The following is a 14,556-nucleotide window of genomic DNA, read 5'->3' on the forward strand; positions in this document are numbered from 1 at the left end:
TTTTGCAAGCTGTCCCCCCCCCCCCCAATTTGTTCAAACAGGAAAACTGTGCATTTTTGAAAATGCTCACTTTTCCTCCGTGGACTAAAGCGTGAAAATGCTAGGTTTTTAAAAATATGCATTTTCAAAGTATTCATTTTAAAAATGGTATATTTTTCAAAGTGTGCATTTCTTAATGAGAGCATTTTAAAGTGCACATTTTCTTAAACATGCACATTTTGCAAATGCAGATGCAAGGTTGGGAATTTTGGAGAACACGTGCTCCTGTTTGCGTTCACATTTGGGGTTGTGAAGGAGGCCTTTTTGAGTGATTTGTGAACTGAAACGAAATTCTCGTACATCCCCATGATAATCATGTGTTTATCTCGCAACCTGCACTAGTCAAAAGCTCCTCAGCCCTATTCAGGTGTTCACTTCCTTCGTAGATCAAACATGCAAGTGGAGGGAGTGCTCCAGCTCTCCCTCTCTCCCTCGTCAGCTGTCTGAAGAGAGAGTCTCCTGTATCTGTGGGGACTCTCCACGCAAGCCAGGACGCTGGGAAATCCACATTCTGGCTCATGTGTAGAGATGTGTGAACTCACGCCCATCCAGGTTCTCTGGACTCCCGCCTAGCCCCTGCCCCAGCTCGCCAGTCCCCAGACGGTGCTCAAGCCCCTCCCATGCTCGGCAAGCAGCCCACACTCACCCTTGTTGAGCTCCATGGTTACCATTAAAAAAAATAAAATGGCGATCGCAAAAATGCGCGTGTTTTCCTATGCACAAAATGCGAATTTTTGCAAAAATGTGCATTCTCGCGCATACCCAGATACGCACATTCACAAAAATGCACATTTTTGCACGTGTGCAAGTATGCGCATTTTTACGATTGCCATTTTATTTCTCAAAAAATGGCAACAGCAAAGCTCGAGGAGGCCACTGGGGTAAGTGCAGACCATTCTCTGAGCATGGGCAGGGGGTAAGCAGGGGCAGGGGCTCAGAGAGTGGGACTCGGGAGCACGGGCAGGGGCAGTTCCACTGGATTCTCGGACTGAATCGGGTGCCCGCACCATCCCTACTCATGTGAAGAGGCCCGAAAGATATAGGAGGTTCTCCTCTTCAGGCACTTATCCTCCACACGTAGAGGGCAATGAATGCGGTGAGGGAGAGCAGTGGGGCTGGGGCTTCCCCACCCTGTTGCATGTTTGATCCGCCTGGTAAGTGAACACCTGAAGAGGGCTGTTGTCACTGCACCAGGGAAGGCATAACAGTAATCCATGCTTCACTCTTTCTTTCTTTCTTTCTTTCTTTCTTTCTTTCTTTCTTTCTTTCTTTTCCTCGCCTTTTTTTTTTTTGCTCTCCCATCAGGCAACATGATGCTCTACACAAAGTACGGCTGTGGCAAATATGTGGAGCTCTGCAACAAGATGGAGTACAGGGATAACGCCTTCAACCTGAAGTTCAGACGCACTTGCTGTAACTTTGACCTATGCGACAGTTAATTGGCCGGCAGGCTCCGCCTCCTGTTTGGAGCAGGGCTCTGCTGGGCATGGGGGTGGTGGTAGCGGGCGCGGTTGCTATGAACGCTGACCATGACACTCCTCTCACCCTAAGAGACAACCCACAGCCCTTTTCTCCCATCGCCTTGACCTTCTGTCCCCACAGGGAATTCAAGATGCCAGCTTCTCCTTCCCTTCCAAAGGCTTCACATCTCACTGGCAGCCTGATCGACAGAACTGCACACTTTAGTGACTCTGCCAAGCAAAATGCAGCCTACCAGCCCACTGAGAGCTCAATGCCAGTGGTGTGGTTAGGTAATTTTAGACCAACCTTCCCCAACCTGGTGTCCTCCAGATGTTTTGGAGTACACCTCCAAGGATTCCTGTCTATTGGCTGTGCTGGCTGGGGCAGATGGGCATTGAAGTCCAAATATATGGAGGGCACAAGGTGGGGGAAGGCTGTTTTAGACTCTGATCACCAAGAAGAGAAATGGGTTCTCAGGATGCAAGATAGATTTTTTTATAAGAAGCCTCCCCCCCCCCCTTATTTTAGGCCTTCTTCAGGGGGTAAAGAAAAAAATCTGTAGAATTTTTTTAGCAGAAGATTGTATCCTGTGTCAGTCTACTGGTGACTGCAGCAGAAAAACATTCTGCAGACTTTTTCTTTATCCCTTGAAGAAGGCCTAAAATAAGAAAAAAGGCTGAAATGCATTGGGCTTCTTATACTAAATTCTCTCTTGCATCCTGAGAATCTGTTTCTCTTGTTCGTGATCTGCCTTGGATGCTCACCTCCTTCTGTTTTCTTTTTTTAGACTCTGGACTTAATGAGCTTACGACACCCCCTTTAGATAATGAAGCGTAAAGCCAGTGTATTGCTTCACTGACTTCAAAATGTGTCGAGGCAGCCTTGCTGCATATTGGGGCCCTTGTGGTCATTCTGGTGAGTGAGACACTGGATGTCTGCCCCCAAAATCTGACGACACCATAACTCAGTACAGATCCTGTTATTTCTGCCTCCTTTGCAGTGTTGGCAAGCCACAATGTGGGCTGTCTTTGGCTTGATGGATCACAAGCTGTGAAGGTCTATATAGAGTAGAGTAGACCAGGGGTGAGCAGATGGTAGATCTCCAGATGTTTTGGCCTTCAACTCCCATAAGCCCCTGCTAGTATGGCCATTGGACAGGAATGCTGGGAGTTGAAGCCTCTGGACTAGACCTACTGTGTGCATGACATAGTTCTGCACAGTGGATTACTAGTCATGTTTTAAATCATGTGCTGAGACCCATTCTGTGTTTTTTCTACTCATCACAGGAAGGGCCATAGCTCAGTGCTGGAGCATATGCTCTGGATGCAGATGGCCAAATATCCCCAGTTAAAATTATCTCAAGTAGGAAGATCCCCCTTTGCTGAGACTGCGATGAGCGGCTGCCAGTCAGCACTGACAACACTGGGCTATAAAGTAGTTTCAGGTGATCATCATCCATGTACCAGCCAATCTGTGGAAATCCAAATGAAGATGATTTTGGTTGTGTCCCTGAAACCCCCATCTGCTCTCCTTCTGCCCAACCCACATTGACACTCAAGATCAGAATATGTCCATATGTGTATTCACTCAACTCCTATTCCTAAATGATAGTAAAAGCAAAGGCACTTAGATCAGGGGTGGGAAACCTGTGATCCTCCAGACGTTGCTGGACTCCAGAGCCCATCATGGGTGTTGGAATACAATGACATCTGGAGGGCCATGTTGAGCTGGTGTTGAATGGGGTCCTCAGCCTGGGGGTCATTTTAGACTCCCAGCTGTCCATGGAGGCTCAGGTGTCAGCCGTGATCCGGGCAGCACTGTACCAGCTCCATCTGATATGGCAGCTGCACCTCTACCTCCCTAACCATCTGCTCCCATCAGTCGTTCATGCCCAGGTCTCTTCTCACCTAGACTACTGTAATACACTCTATGTGGGGTTACCCTTGAAGACGGTTCGGAAGTTGCAGCTGGTGCAGAACACGGCAGCCCACCTGTTTAAAGGCAGCTGTTGGATGAGACCATATCACTCCAGTGCTGAAGGAGAAACGCTTCGAACTGTCACGGAGAAAAACAGCTCAGGAAAAAAGAGATTCTGAGCAGACAAAACAGTTGGGAAGGAAATGGTTAAGGCAATTGTGGGCAACTTGTGGCCCTCCAAAAAAATTTGGCCTAAAACCATTGACTATGCTGGCTAGGGCTGATGGGAATTGTAGGCCAAAATATCTGGAGGCCCTCAATTTGCCCACCGCTGGTTAAGAGCCTCTCTTCTCATATGACCTCACTCTGCTCCAGGCCTCTACTCAATATGAAACTGCCCTCAGCTGCTTTACCAAATAAAACAGAGCCCTCGGGGGAAATAATCATGGAACTACACTTTTATGCAGAGTCCTCCAGCATAATTTGAGGATTTTAAAAAATAAATAAATAAATAAATAAATTCAAAGCTTAGAAATGGCCTCCTAGCTTTTCTATTAGACAGGAGACTTTTATATTAGACAGGATTTGGGGGGGAGGCTACACCAGGGGTGGTGGTGGTGGTGAAAACACTGCTTTTTTGCCAGGTGATAATAGTTTAAAGATGCCCCATTTATGAAGAGGGATCACACGTACTAGTAAAATGGTATGCATGAAGCTGTCCAGTGCTGTGGTATCGTGTGCTGCACTACTGTTGTGCTTTCTTTAAAACATAAAGTGTTATTGCTCTGAAATTGTATTGGTCGCTACAGCCTTGGGCAGAAGGAATGAATAAAGTTGCTTGACTGACAATGCTCCCTCTACACGAGTCCTTTCCTACTCAGAGCTAGCATCCTATAGGGAAGAAGGTAGACCAGGACTACTTGCAGAATGCAAGGGGTTGGCGGTAGATCAACAAGGATTGCCATTTCCCTCTTGTCTAACAATAAGCAACAAGCAATGGTTCTTCCTACCTAAAATGAGACTGTTAGAATCCCTGGACTGTAGTAACTCAGACGTAAATTTGTAGGGCTGTGTACTGCTTCGGCCCAAAGCCCAAACTCTGAGTCAAAGTGGGGTGCCTCGGGCGGGCCGCTTCAAGCCGCCTCTGAGTTGAGACGGAGGGGTCTTGAAGTGGCCCAAAGTGGATCAGGTCACTCCAAAATACTTCAAATGGTTCCGGAGGCCCAGCCGCCACGCTGCCACCATTGCCACCATCCAACCCCCAGCTCCTTACCTAGTCCTCTGGACATGCAGTGGCAGGCATTTTAAAAATGGCTCCCCCCATTACCCAGAACAAGGCGGCTGCTGGCGCGTGTCCACAGGGCCTAGGAGCTGGTGGCAGCAGTGGCAGCAGCCTGCCCACATTGCAAGCTGCTGCCGCTGGCTTCAGTCAAGCCTTTGTGGGCTCCTCGCAAGCAAGGAATCCATGAGGGATTGAGCAGAGGCAGGAGTCAGCCTCCAACCTGGCGCCCTCCCCTCCTTCCAAGGAAGGGAGAGGGCGCAGTTGGAGGGTGACTCCTGCTCTTGTGCCTGAAGTCTGCCCTTCCTTGTTTCAGGAGGATACCAGGTCTAGAGACACGAACTTTCAATACATTCTGTAGTACCCCTGGTGGGGCAGCTTTCTGCAACCTGGTAATCTCCAGATGTTTTGGACTATAGCAACCATCAGCCCAAGCCAACATGGCTGGTTAGAGAATGCTGAAATTGTAGGGCTTTTCTGTCTAAACAGGCATGGGATTGTGCCCTATAAGAGTTGTAGTCCAAACCATCTGGAGGTAGGGATGGGTGGATCACTTACCTCATTCTGGGTGGGGGGGGTCTGTGGGGGGGAGGCGATCCGTTCTTCCCCCCTGGAATCCGTCCAGGCTGGCTCCGCCCTACCTTGATCCTGCGGAGCCGGCCGCCATCTCCCTTCACTGGCGAATGTCAATACGGCCGGCAGCCATTGCTGTGCCGTATCGCTGTAAGTCAGGCTCCGAGTCCGGACGCAAATAGCGTAGTGGGCGCCATTTGCGGCCATAATGCTGGTAGATTAGACTAAATGCAGCCATTTACGGCTGCATTTAGGCTAATCTACCAGCTTTACGGCTGCAAATGGCGTTCACTATGCCATTTGTGTCCCTGTTTTTGGCCGTGGTAGGCAACGCAAATATTTGTGTAGCCTATCATGTGAACAGGGACGCAAATGGTGTCCAGTACACCATTTGCGTCCGGAGTGTGACTTACAGCGATACGGCATGGCAATGGCTGCCGGCTGTATCGACATTCGCCAGGGATGTGGCCAGCCCTGCAGGATCAAGGCAGCGACGGATCCGACCAGGAAGGATTCCGCGGGGAGGCGGAGGTGAGTGCTCTGTTCTGCCACAGGCCCCAATGGAGCTGGATTCTTGGAATCCAGCCTCATTGGGGTCCGTGTCGGATTTCTCCTCCATCCCTATCTGGAGGGCTCTGGGTTTCCTAACTAGGGGTTCAGTGCAAAAGGTTCTCAGAATTACAATATCCTTCTAGGTTGCAGGGTAAGCCTTTTGGTTATAAGCCTGGAGTGACAGGGCTATGGAAACTTCTTGGGTAGGCTTGGGTTTTGCCTGGGCAGCTGTTGACTCTTCCCACATTCTGCAGCAGTGATAGCACTTTCTGGCAGCAGGCTTCACACCAGCACGACTGAGCTCAAGAAGCTTTACAGCAATTTTGCAGCACTGTGATTCTGTAATGCACGAACTGCTTTCAGGCAGTGCTCAGTGCTGTCTTTAATTTGTCATCTCAAGGAGCCGGCAAGTGGATGAAGATCAAAATCGACCTGGAATAAGAGAAGTGTTTGGCATTTGATTGCACCATTTAGAGTTCTGGCCTGGATTTTCCTGTAAGAATAAATCATTTCTTGTTAAGCACTGGAGTGTTGCAGCTTGTTCTGTTCCCACAACGTACGAGCAACCATCGCCTTGGCCTTGCCTGTAATTGTTAGCTTACATTCCCTTGCCTGCCAAATTCCCGGCAGGCTCCTCCTCCTGGATCTCCAGAATGTCCATGGTCCAGCACCATGTGCAACACCTTCAGTAGGACAAGGCTTTCCTTCTTCACCCACAGATGTAAACATGCGTCAGCTGCTGATAACTACGAACAAACCCAGGTGTGCTTGCTGCAGAGGTGAACCCTGATCAGCAGCAGGTGGCTGCCTAGCAGTGAACACTTTGTCCCCTTCTCGTCTTCCTCTGTCTCCTAAGAGCGCTCAATTCCTGGTGGGGTTGTTCACTTAACCCACATCCCACCCACCACCCACCCACCTTTGTACTTGATTGAGAGGAAAGCAGCCATGGATGGAAAGCCGCTGGTTCAGTTCTCCTTCTTAATCCACTTGGCAACTGGTAAGTCCCCTGCGCCCCACAACTGGTAAATGTACCAGAGAAAACATGGGGACATACATATGGAGAGGGTTGGTCATAGGGCTGTGTAAATCAGCAAAACCTGAGCTCACTGGGTTTCTCTGAATTCCACCTCAAAGCGTATTCTGATTCGTGTCCATATCATACTTGTTGCATGAAAATTCATACATGTGCACTTTCCCAAATGCATGCATCAGTCGTGTGCATTCTTGAAATGTACGCATTTTCTCCCATTGATTTAAGTGTGTTTATGCACAGTTTTGAAAGGTATGCATTTTCATGTGCATTTTTCAAAAGTATCCATTTTTTCATGTGCATTTTTAAAATGTACACACTTTCGAACCCTCTTTTTTCTCGCGAATTGCATCACAAGCTCAGAAACGTGCAGACTTCAACCACAGGTTGGGTTTGTGCCCACTTTCAGGTCTGGGAGGTCCAAATTGGGTGATTTCTGGTCAAAAACAAATTGAAATGAATTTCTCGTACATCCCTAATAGGAAGGGAGAAGCCATGTTATTCTGCAATGAGATTGTGTTTGGCAAAGCAAATCTTTTGCATGTGCCTTTGTACTTTGCACTTTACATTCTATTATTCTGAAGCAGGTGGAAGTGTGTACAATCCAGAATCGTTTAATAAGGACAATGGGAGCTTGCTTAATGTGGTGGATCCCTTTGCTACTGTTCTAAGAAGGCTGCAGGGGGGCAAAATTTGTTTAAATGGAGGGGGGGATCTGTTGGAGTTATAACAGTATGTGAGTTGTGTGTATAAACTTAAGCACCTGTGTATATTAGCGATGCTGGAGAAATCCACAATGGATTCAAATGAGTTTGCATTTCTTTGAATCTGACCTGTGGATTCTGCAGCAGACTGGCTTTTCCTGAGTTGTGCAGATTCTCTGGACTTGGGGACCATTTATTTTTATGGGGGCGGGGGGGGTTGCACTAATGTGCATTAGCGATAATGCACACTCGTGTAAGTGGAATGGAATTCTTGTACATCTCTTTAAAAAACCAGATTCCATCAATAAGTGAATGACAGAACGAAAGATGCCTGACAATCTGTGAAATGCAGACTGAACCAATTTAACAAAATCTGTACAACTGTGTTGCAATCTGTGTTGCAGGTGAGCTGGTGGTTTCTGGAATTACAAGAACATTCCATCTGCTAGTGTGTTGTGACAGTTTTTATTAGGGGTGGACGAAAGTCACTTACTTGTCCTCGAAGGACGTTCGCGGTGGGGGGGAGGCGCTTTTTTTTTTTTAAAAAAAATGCCCCCTGATAGGCTACGTGACGATTCACGTAGCCTATCACGGCTAGGGTTGGCGGAGAATTTCTCCCCGAAACTTCGGGGGGCCGAGCACCAACGTGTTCGGCCCCCCAAACAGGTTTCGGGGAGAAATCCTCCGCACCCACCCCGCACCCCGCACCCCCGCGGGATGGGACTTACCTTCGCCGAATGTCCCTCCCGGCGGCGGGTCCGGCCGGCGGTTCGGCGGGTGTTTGAGCGGGGCGGGAGCGGCAGCCGGTCTTTCGACCGGCTGCTGCCACCGCCATTGCAATAAAAGAAAAAAAAAAAGCCCCCTGATAGGCTACGTAACGATTAACGTAGCCTATCACGGCTAGATTTGCAAAGTCAGCCGTGATAGGCTACGTCAATCGTCACGTAGCCTATTACGGGTGACTTTAAAAAAAAAAAAGTGTGTACGGATAATTCCTTATTTGGTCGCTGTAGTCTACGAAAAGATTTACGTAGACTACGGCGACTAAATAAGGAACGCGAATGGCGGGTCCCTATGGGGGCCGCCATTCGCGTACGCGCTTTTTTTTTTTTTTAAAGTCACCTGTGATAGGCTACGTGACGATTGACGTAGCCTATCACGGCTGACTTTGCAGATCTAGCCGTTTAGGGGTGGACGAAAGTCACTTACCTGTCCTCGAAGGACGTTCGCGGTGGCGGGGAGGCGCTTCGCTGGTCCCCCCGTGAAGTTCAGGCCGGGGGGGAGGCTTCCCGCCTTGGCCCGGCCGAAATTCAGGCCGGGGGGGAGGCTTCCCGCCTTGCCCCGGCCGAAATGCAGGCCGGGGAGGAGGCTTCCCGCCTCGCCCGGCCGCGAACGCGAAAGTTTAAAAAAAAAAACAACAACGCCCCCTGATAGGCTACGTGACGATTCACGTAGCCTATCACGGCTAGATCTGCAAAGTCAGCCATGATAGGCTATGTCAATCGTCACATAGCCTATCACGGGTGACTTTAAAAAAAAAGCACGTACGCTAATGGCGGCCCCCATAGGGAGCCGCCATTCGCGTTCCTTATTTAGTCGCTGTAGTCTATGTAAATGTTTACGTAGACTACGGCGAAAATAAGGGCAACGCAAATAGCGTTGCCCTTATTTTCGCCGTAGTCTACGTAAATCTTTATGTAGACTAGACGTGCCAAAATAAGGAAGGCAAATGGCGGAGCCCATGGGGCGCTGCCATTTGCGTACGTGCTTCCCCCCCTCCAAAGTCACCCGTGATAGGCTTCGTGATGATTGACGTAGCCTATCACGGCTGACTTTGCAAATCTAGCCGTGATAGGCTACGTTAATTGTTACGTAGCCTATCAGGGGGCGTTTTTTTTTTCTTTTATTGCAATGGCGGCAGCGGCAGCCGGTCAAAAGACCGGCTGCCGCTCCCACCCCGCTCGAACACCCGCCGAACTGCCGGCCGGACCCGCCGCCGGGAGGGACATTTGGCGAAGGTAAGTCCCGTCCCGGGGGGGGTGCGGGGGGTGGGGGGTGCGGAGGATTTCTCCCCAAAACTTGTTTGGGGGGCCGAACACGTTGGCGCTCAGCCCCCCGAAGTTTCGGGGAGAAATTCTCCGCCAACCCTAGTTTTTCTCTGCCAGTCAAATTGATGTTTTGCTAGCTTAGGGCTCATCTTTTCCCTCTCTGTTCAAATATTGTTGTGCTCATTACTAAAGTTTTCTTGTGCATACTTCAGCACAAGAAGTTCAAGTTACTTGCCAATGGAGACGGGGGTAGGGCTTGTGAATGTGATTCCTCCCCCCCACTCACAATTCAAGCACTGGTACTCCTATTAGATATAGTTTGGGCCAGAGTACTGAACTAAAAAGACTTTTGGGTTTGACCTCTCTTTCCTCATACTTTTAGAGAGAGCTATGCTGGACAGACCCCTGACAACCCTTTCTCATTGTTTTGCTAAATTAGCATATCGCTTAGGAACACTGGAGGGGGGAATCTGTCTTGAAACCCCCCACTTTAAACTGAGTAGTTCTGAATTCATGTCAAATCTTGGTTCCACTCTTCTTTGGCTCTGATCTACCAAGGCCTGCATCTCTCTCCTCTGATTTCTCTAGCCAGTGCCTTGAACTGCCACGTCTGTGAGGTAGCAAACCCATATGGTGGCTGCATCTGGGGTAAAGACATGTGCACGACGGGGCCAAATGGGACTTGTGAAACACGGCTCGCAACATTTGGTGAGTGTTGAGAGAACAACATAGTTTTGTACCCCGCACCCTCACTTTGGGTTTGGTGAAGTAATACATTTTCACAGATGTGAAAGTGATCTTGCCTTCCTCTTGTGATAAACACTTTTTTCCTTTCTGCTGTTGCACTTCTGGGTTTTGCTTACTTAATGATTTATTTCTAAATCTTGATGCACCAACAATTAACACAGAGGTTCTTGCAAAAGCTTTTTTTTGCTTGCTGCTGCTCCAGATGTTAATTAGGCCATACAACATGGGTGACCAACTTGTGGCCCTCCAGATGTTTTGGCCTACAGTTCCCATGATCCCCCATCACTGGTTATGCTGGCTAGGCCTGATGGGAGTTATAGGTAAAAAAAAATCTGGAGGGCCACAAGGTACCCCACCTTTGCCATGCAAGATACTTGCTAAGGTCGGTCGGTCGGTCGGTCGGTCAGTCTCTCTTTCTCTCTCTCTCTCTCTCTCTCTCACACACACACACACACATACACGAACAGTAGCATAACCACTTACTAATCTGACAGAGGTACGACTGAGGCACTTATTGATTATTGCCAATGACATCACTTGAGATGAGAAAAAAAGATCCCCTTGCAATGCTCATTTGATTTTGGAATTGCATTTTTCAAGTAATTGGCTTAGATCCTGAGGTTGCAATTCAATACCCACTTACCTGGGGGTAAACCCCATTGAGCTCAATGGAACTTACTGCTGAGTAATGATGTATAGGGTTGTGCTGTAAGACAACTCACAGCACAATCTACTCAGAAGTAAGCCATATTAGAGTCAATGGGATTTATTTATTTATTTTATTACATTTATTAATTGTCCATCTGGCTGGTCACCCAGCCACTGGGCAATGTACAACAATAAAAACAGTTTAAAACAATAAAATTCTACATTAAAAACATCATATTTCCAAAATTACCCTAACCCACCCAAATGCCTGCCTGAACAACCATGTTTTTAATGCATGGCAGAAGCTCATTAAAGAGGGGGCATGGTGGAGTTCCCTAGGTTTATTCCCAGTTGTGTGTATAGAATTGCAGGATATTTATTTATTTATTTATTTATTTATTGTATGCATGTATTTACATTTCTATACCACCCAATAGCCAAAGCTCTCTGGGCTTAAGGAAGGTCATGGAAAGAAAGTTTCCCATCCCCAAAAGCTCCCTGCACCCCCCCCAATCCTCTCTGGGGGATTGGGGAACCATCCTGAACAACGTGGGATGAGGTGCAGGCAGAGGGCTGTGGAAGAGGGGGAATTACCCCAAAACAGGCTGTATCCTAAACTTTTTTTAAAAAACCCTTCATCTTTAAATTAAGCCTACATTCCAGAAATACTAATTTAGAAGAGCCACAGATTCCAGCACTGCTCAGTTCTGCTCTAGTAAAAAGTATCTTGTAAAGTAAAAGCTCAAAATCGAGGAGCGAATCTGGCTCAGGAAGATTCTGTAAAGACCTCTCATTTTTGTATTACTGCCCTATACTACATTCCTTTTCTGTGGCCCGACATAGATAGTGTAATGCTAAAAGTGGCTTCTTTCTTTCTTGTAGTTGGCCACATGCCATTTCTCTGACCGTTGATCCTCCAAAAGTAGGGATGGGCGAACGAGCACAATCGGCTCACTGCTTGTCTCATGCTCCGTTTATGTCTGCTGCTCATTTTGCATGGATGGGAAAAACAAACAGCTATCAAATGTGAAAGTTGTGCAAAAATTCCCAAATTTGCACAAATTTCCAAAGTTATGCAAATGTCCCCCATAGACTAAAGCGGGGCTGATTTAGAAATTTGTGCAAATTTGGAAATGTGTGCAAATTGAATGGGGAAAGTTGCACAAATTGAATGGGGAAAGTTGCACAAATTGAATGTGAGCACATTTTGGTAATTTGAAAACACTTTTGGGGGACACATCCTTGCACTTGGATTCAGGGTTGCAAACAGAGGCAGACTCACATGTTTTGCAAGCAGAAATGAAACTCTCATACATCCCTATCCAAAAGTGACAAATTGATCAATTGGCTATGATAGATATATATATAGACAGACAGACAGACAGACAGACAGACAGACATAGTGGCCAACAACGAAGAGAGAGTTGAGCATTCCCGTATGTCTTTAGCACTGCCCTTGATGCAGATTCTAAGACTGCTGTATTAATTTGACCCAAGTCCCAGCTGGATTTAACCCTGTTCCCCCTTTCTTTCATATCTAGGCCCCCTTTTCTTCTTGGCCTGGCTTGGCTGTTCCCATCAGCCTCACAGCTCTAATAAATCGGGCCTGAGGGATTCCTTCTTTGGATTCACTTATGACATCACTTTCTGTGATGGTGACAACCTCTGCAACAGGATCCCCCAGCTTGAACACCGATGGCCGTGGAGTGGGACCAACTGCCAAGTGCTTCCAAATGCTGCAGGAATACTCATTGCGGCTCTGTTACACTGGATGCACCTGGTCTGAGAGATCCTACAGTATCAAATTGGTGCATACATGGTCACACACACGTATACCCCAGAGCCTGTGCTAGGCCCTCCCCTGCTGTGAACTCCATAATGCACCATCCCAGGAGAGCCTGCTTTAAAAACATGGATATCTTGGTGTATGTGATTGGTACCCAAAGAGATCCCATAATGCAGCCTTGCAAATAAGGCTGCCCACACACACCAATCGTCCTAGCCTGCTTCCCCACACATCATTTTTGGGCTGCATGTTGATAACATGAAATAAAAAGTAAAAGCTACAATATTGTCTGTGTGGTCCCTTGGAGGCAGTTCCTAGACACCATATAGCACCAACATGGTGTAGTGCAGGGGTGTGTAATTTCTGGCACTCCAGATGTTCTTGGACTGCTTCTCCTATCAGCCCAGACCAGTTGCAGTCCAACAACATGTAGAGGGCCACATGTTGACTACCATTGCTGTAGTAGTTAGAATGTTAGATTGAAACCAGGAAGACCTGCATTCAGATCGTTACCCACAAAGCTTACTGGAAGATCTTGGGTGAGTCACTATTTATCAGCCTTACCTACCTCACAGGACATCTTTGGAGGGAGTGTTGGGGATTCACCTGGTGCTTCTGCCTTTCTAGCACTATGCAAAGGTCATCTTATTTACCCAGGACTTCCACATGTCACCTAAGCTGGTATTAAACTGATGGTTTCTACTGATTTTATTGCTCTTCTGCTTTTAGTGTTTCTGCTGAGTTATTCTGAATTGTACTTTGTATTTGACATGGGGCTGGATCCAGACTTAAGTTAGTTGAGTGTAGGTCCCACTAAAGTCAATGGGACAGCAAGTTATTCATGACGTTAAGTCCCATTGAATTCAGTGGGAACTAAGTGCAACTGATATGGCTGCAAGCATATACACACTTATCTGGGAGTAAGTCCCATTGGACACAGTGAGGCCCACATCTGAGTAGACTTGTATAGGATTAGTCTGTATCCAACCCATTTTTTAAAAAAATGCGTTGTAAACTGCTCAGGAAATGTTGGTAATCTGATGGTGGGCTTTCAAACATGTTGAATAAAATACAAATATTTAAGGTCATGCCAATGCTTTTCTCTCTCACACAAACCTCATAGAATAATATATCAGGCATAGAAATTTCACAAACACAGCAATAGCTTGCTAGTCTCAGGTGCACTGCACAATGCACTGGCTTTCTGAGGTACCAGTAAAAACTCATTGTCCCCCAGCCCCAGTACAGCTGTTTCTTTATCATGCCACAGCATGGCTATTATCGTATCTGCAATGAATGAATGAATGGTTTCCAATGGACAGAAACCAGTTCTATGTTCTCAGCACACAGAGACAGACAGACCAGAAAATGAACAGAGCAACCTTCACTGCAGGATTAATAAGAAAGCACATCTGCTCTCCTTTCTAGTAGAAATGTTTTTCAGCTTGTAGAGGTGTTGCACAAAATGCTAGTTTCGCCCCCTGGAGGCTAGTCCAATTTGCCCCAAAGAGGAGAGTCAACTTCAGGCTGGGTCCAACTCGATTTTATTGTTTGCAAACAGTTCAACAAAGGAGCTCACGCTCAAAAGCAGAGTCGACCCCCGGCAACCCCCGCATTACAGTTTTATCACTCAGCTTGCATTCCTCAGCCAGCGTGTTACTTTTGATTGGTTGCCAGCGGTTTGCTTAGCGACCTTATCTTAGGGTTACTGTCTGCTCATTCCAGGCATGCGCAGCTCTTACAATGCTACGTACTGCTTAGGGCACATACAA

The 14,556-nt window shown here is 47.4% G+C and overlaps 1 protein-coding gene across 1 annotated transcript; it reads left to right on the plus strand.

Moving 5' to 3' along the window:
• The first annotated feature begins 6,193 nt into the window (after nt 1-6,193).
• Nucleotides 6,194-13,489, plus strand: LOC146355385 (uncharacterized). Its single transcript, XM_084832550.1, has 3 exons — nt 6,194-6,818; nt 10,192-10,311; nt 12,540-13,489. Exons 1-3 carry the CDS (start codon nt 6,767-6,769, stop codon nt 12,782-12,784), a joined length of 417 nt encoding a protein of 138 aa, XP_084688676.1. The 5' UTR covers nt 6,194-6,766; the 3' UTR covers nt 12,785-13,489.
• The last annotated feature ends 1,067 nt before the right edge of the window (nt 13,490-14,556 follow it).

This window comes from Heloderma suspectum, chromosome 2 (genome assembly GCF_057233095.1).
Source record: "Heloderma suspectum isolate Gila_16-S chromosome 2, 16-S_ref, whole genome shotgun sequence".
Classification (NCBI taxonomy): Eukaryota; Metazoa; Chordata; class Lepidosauria; order Squamata; family Helodermatidae; genus Heloderma; species Heloderma suspectum.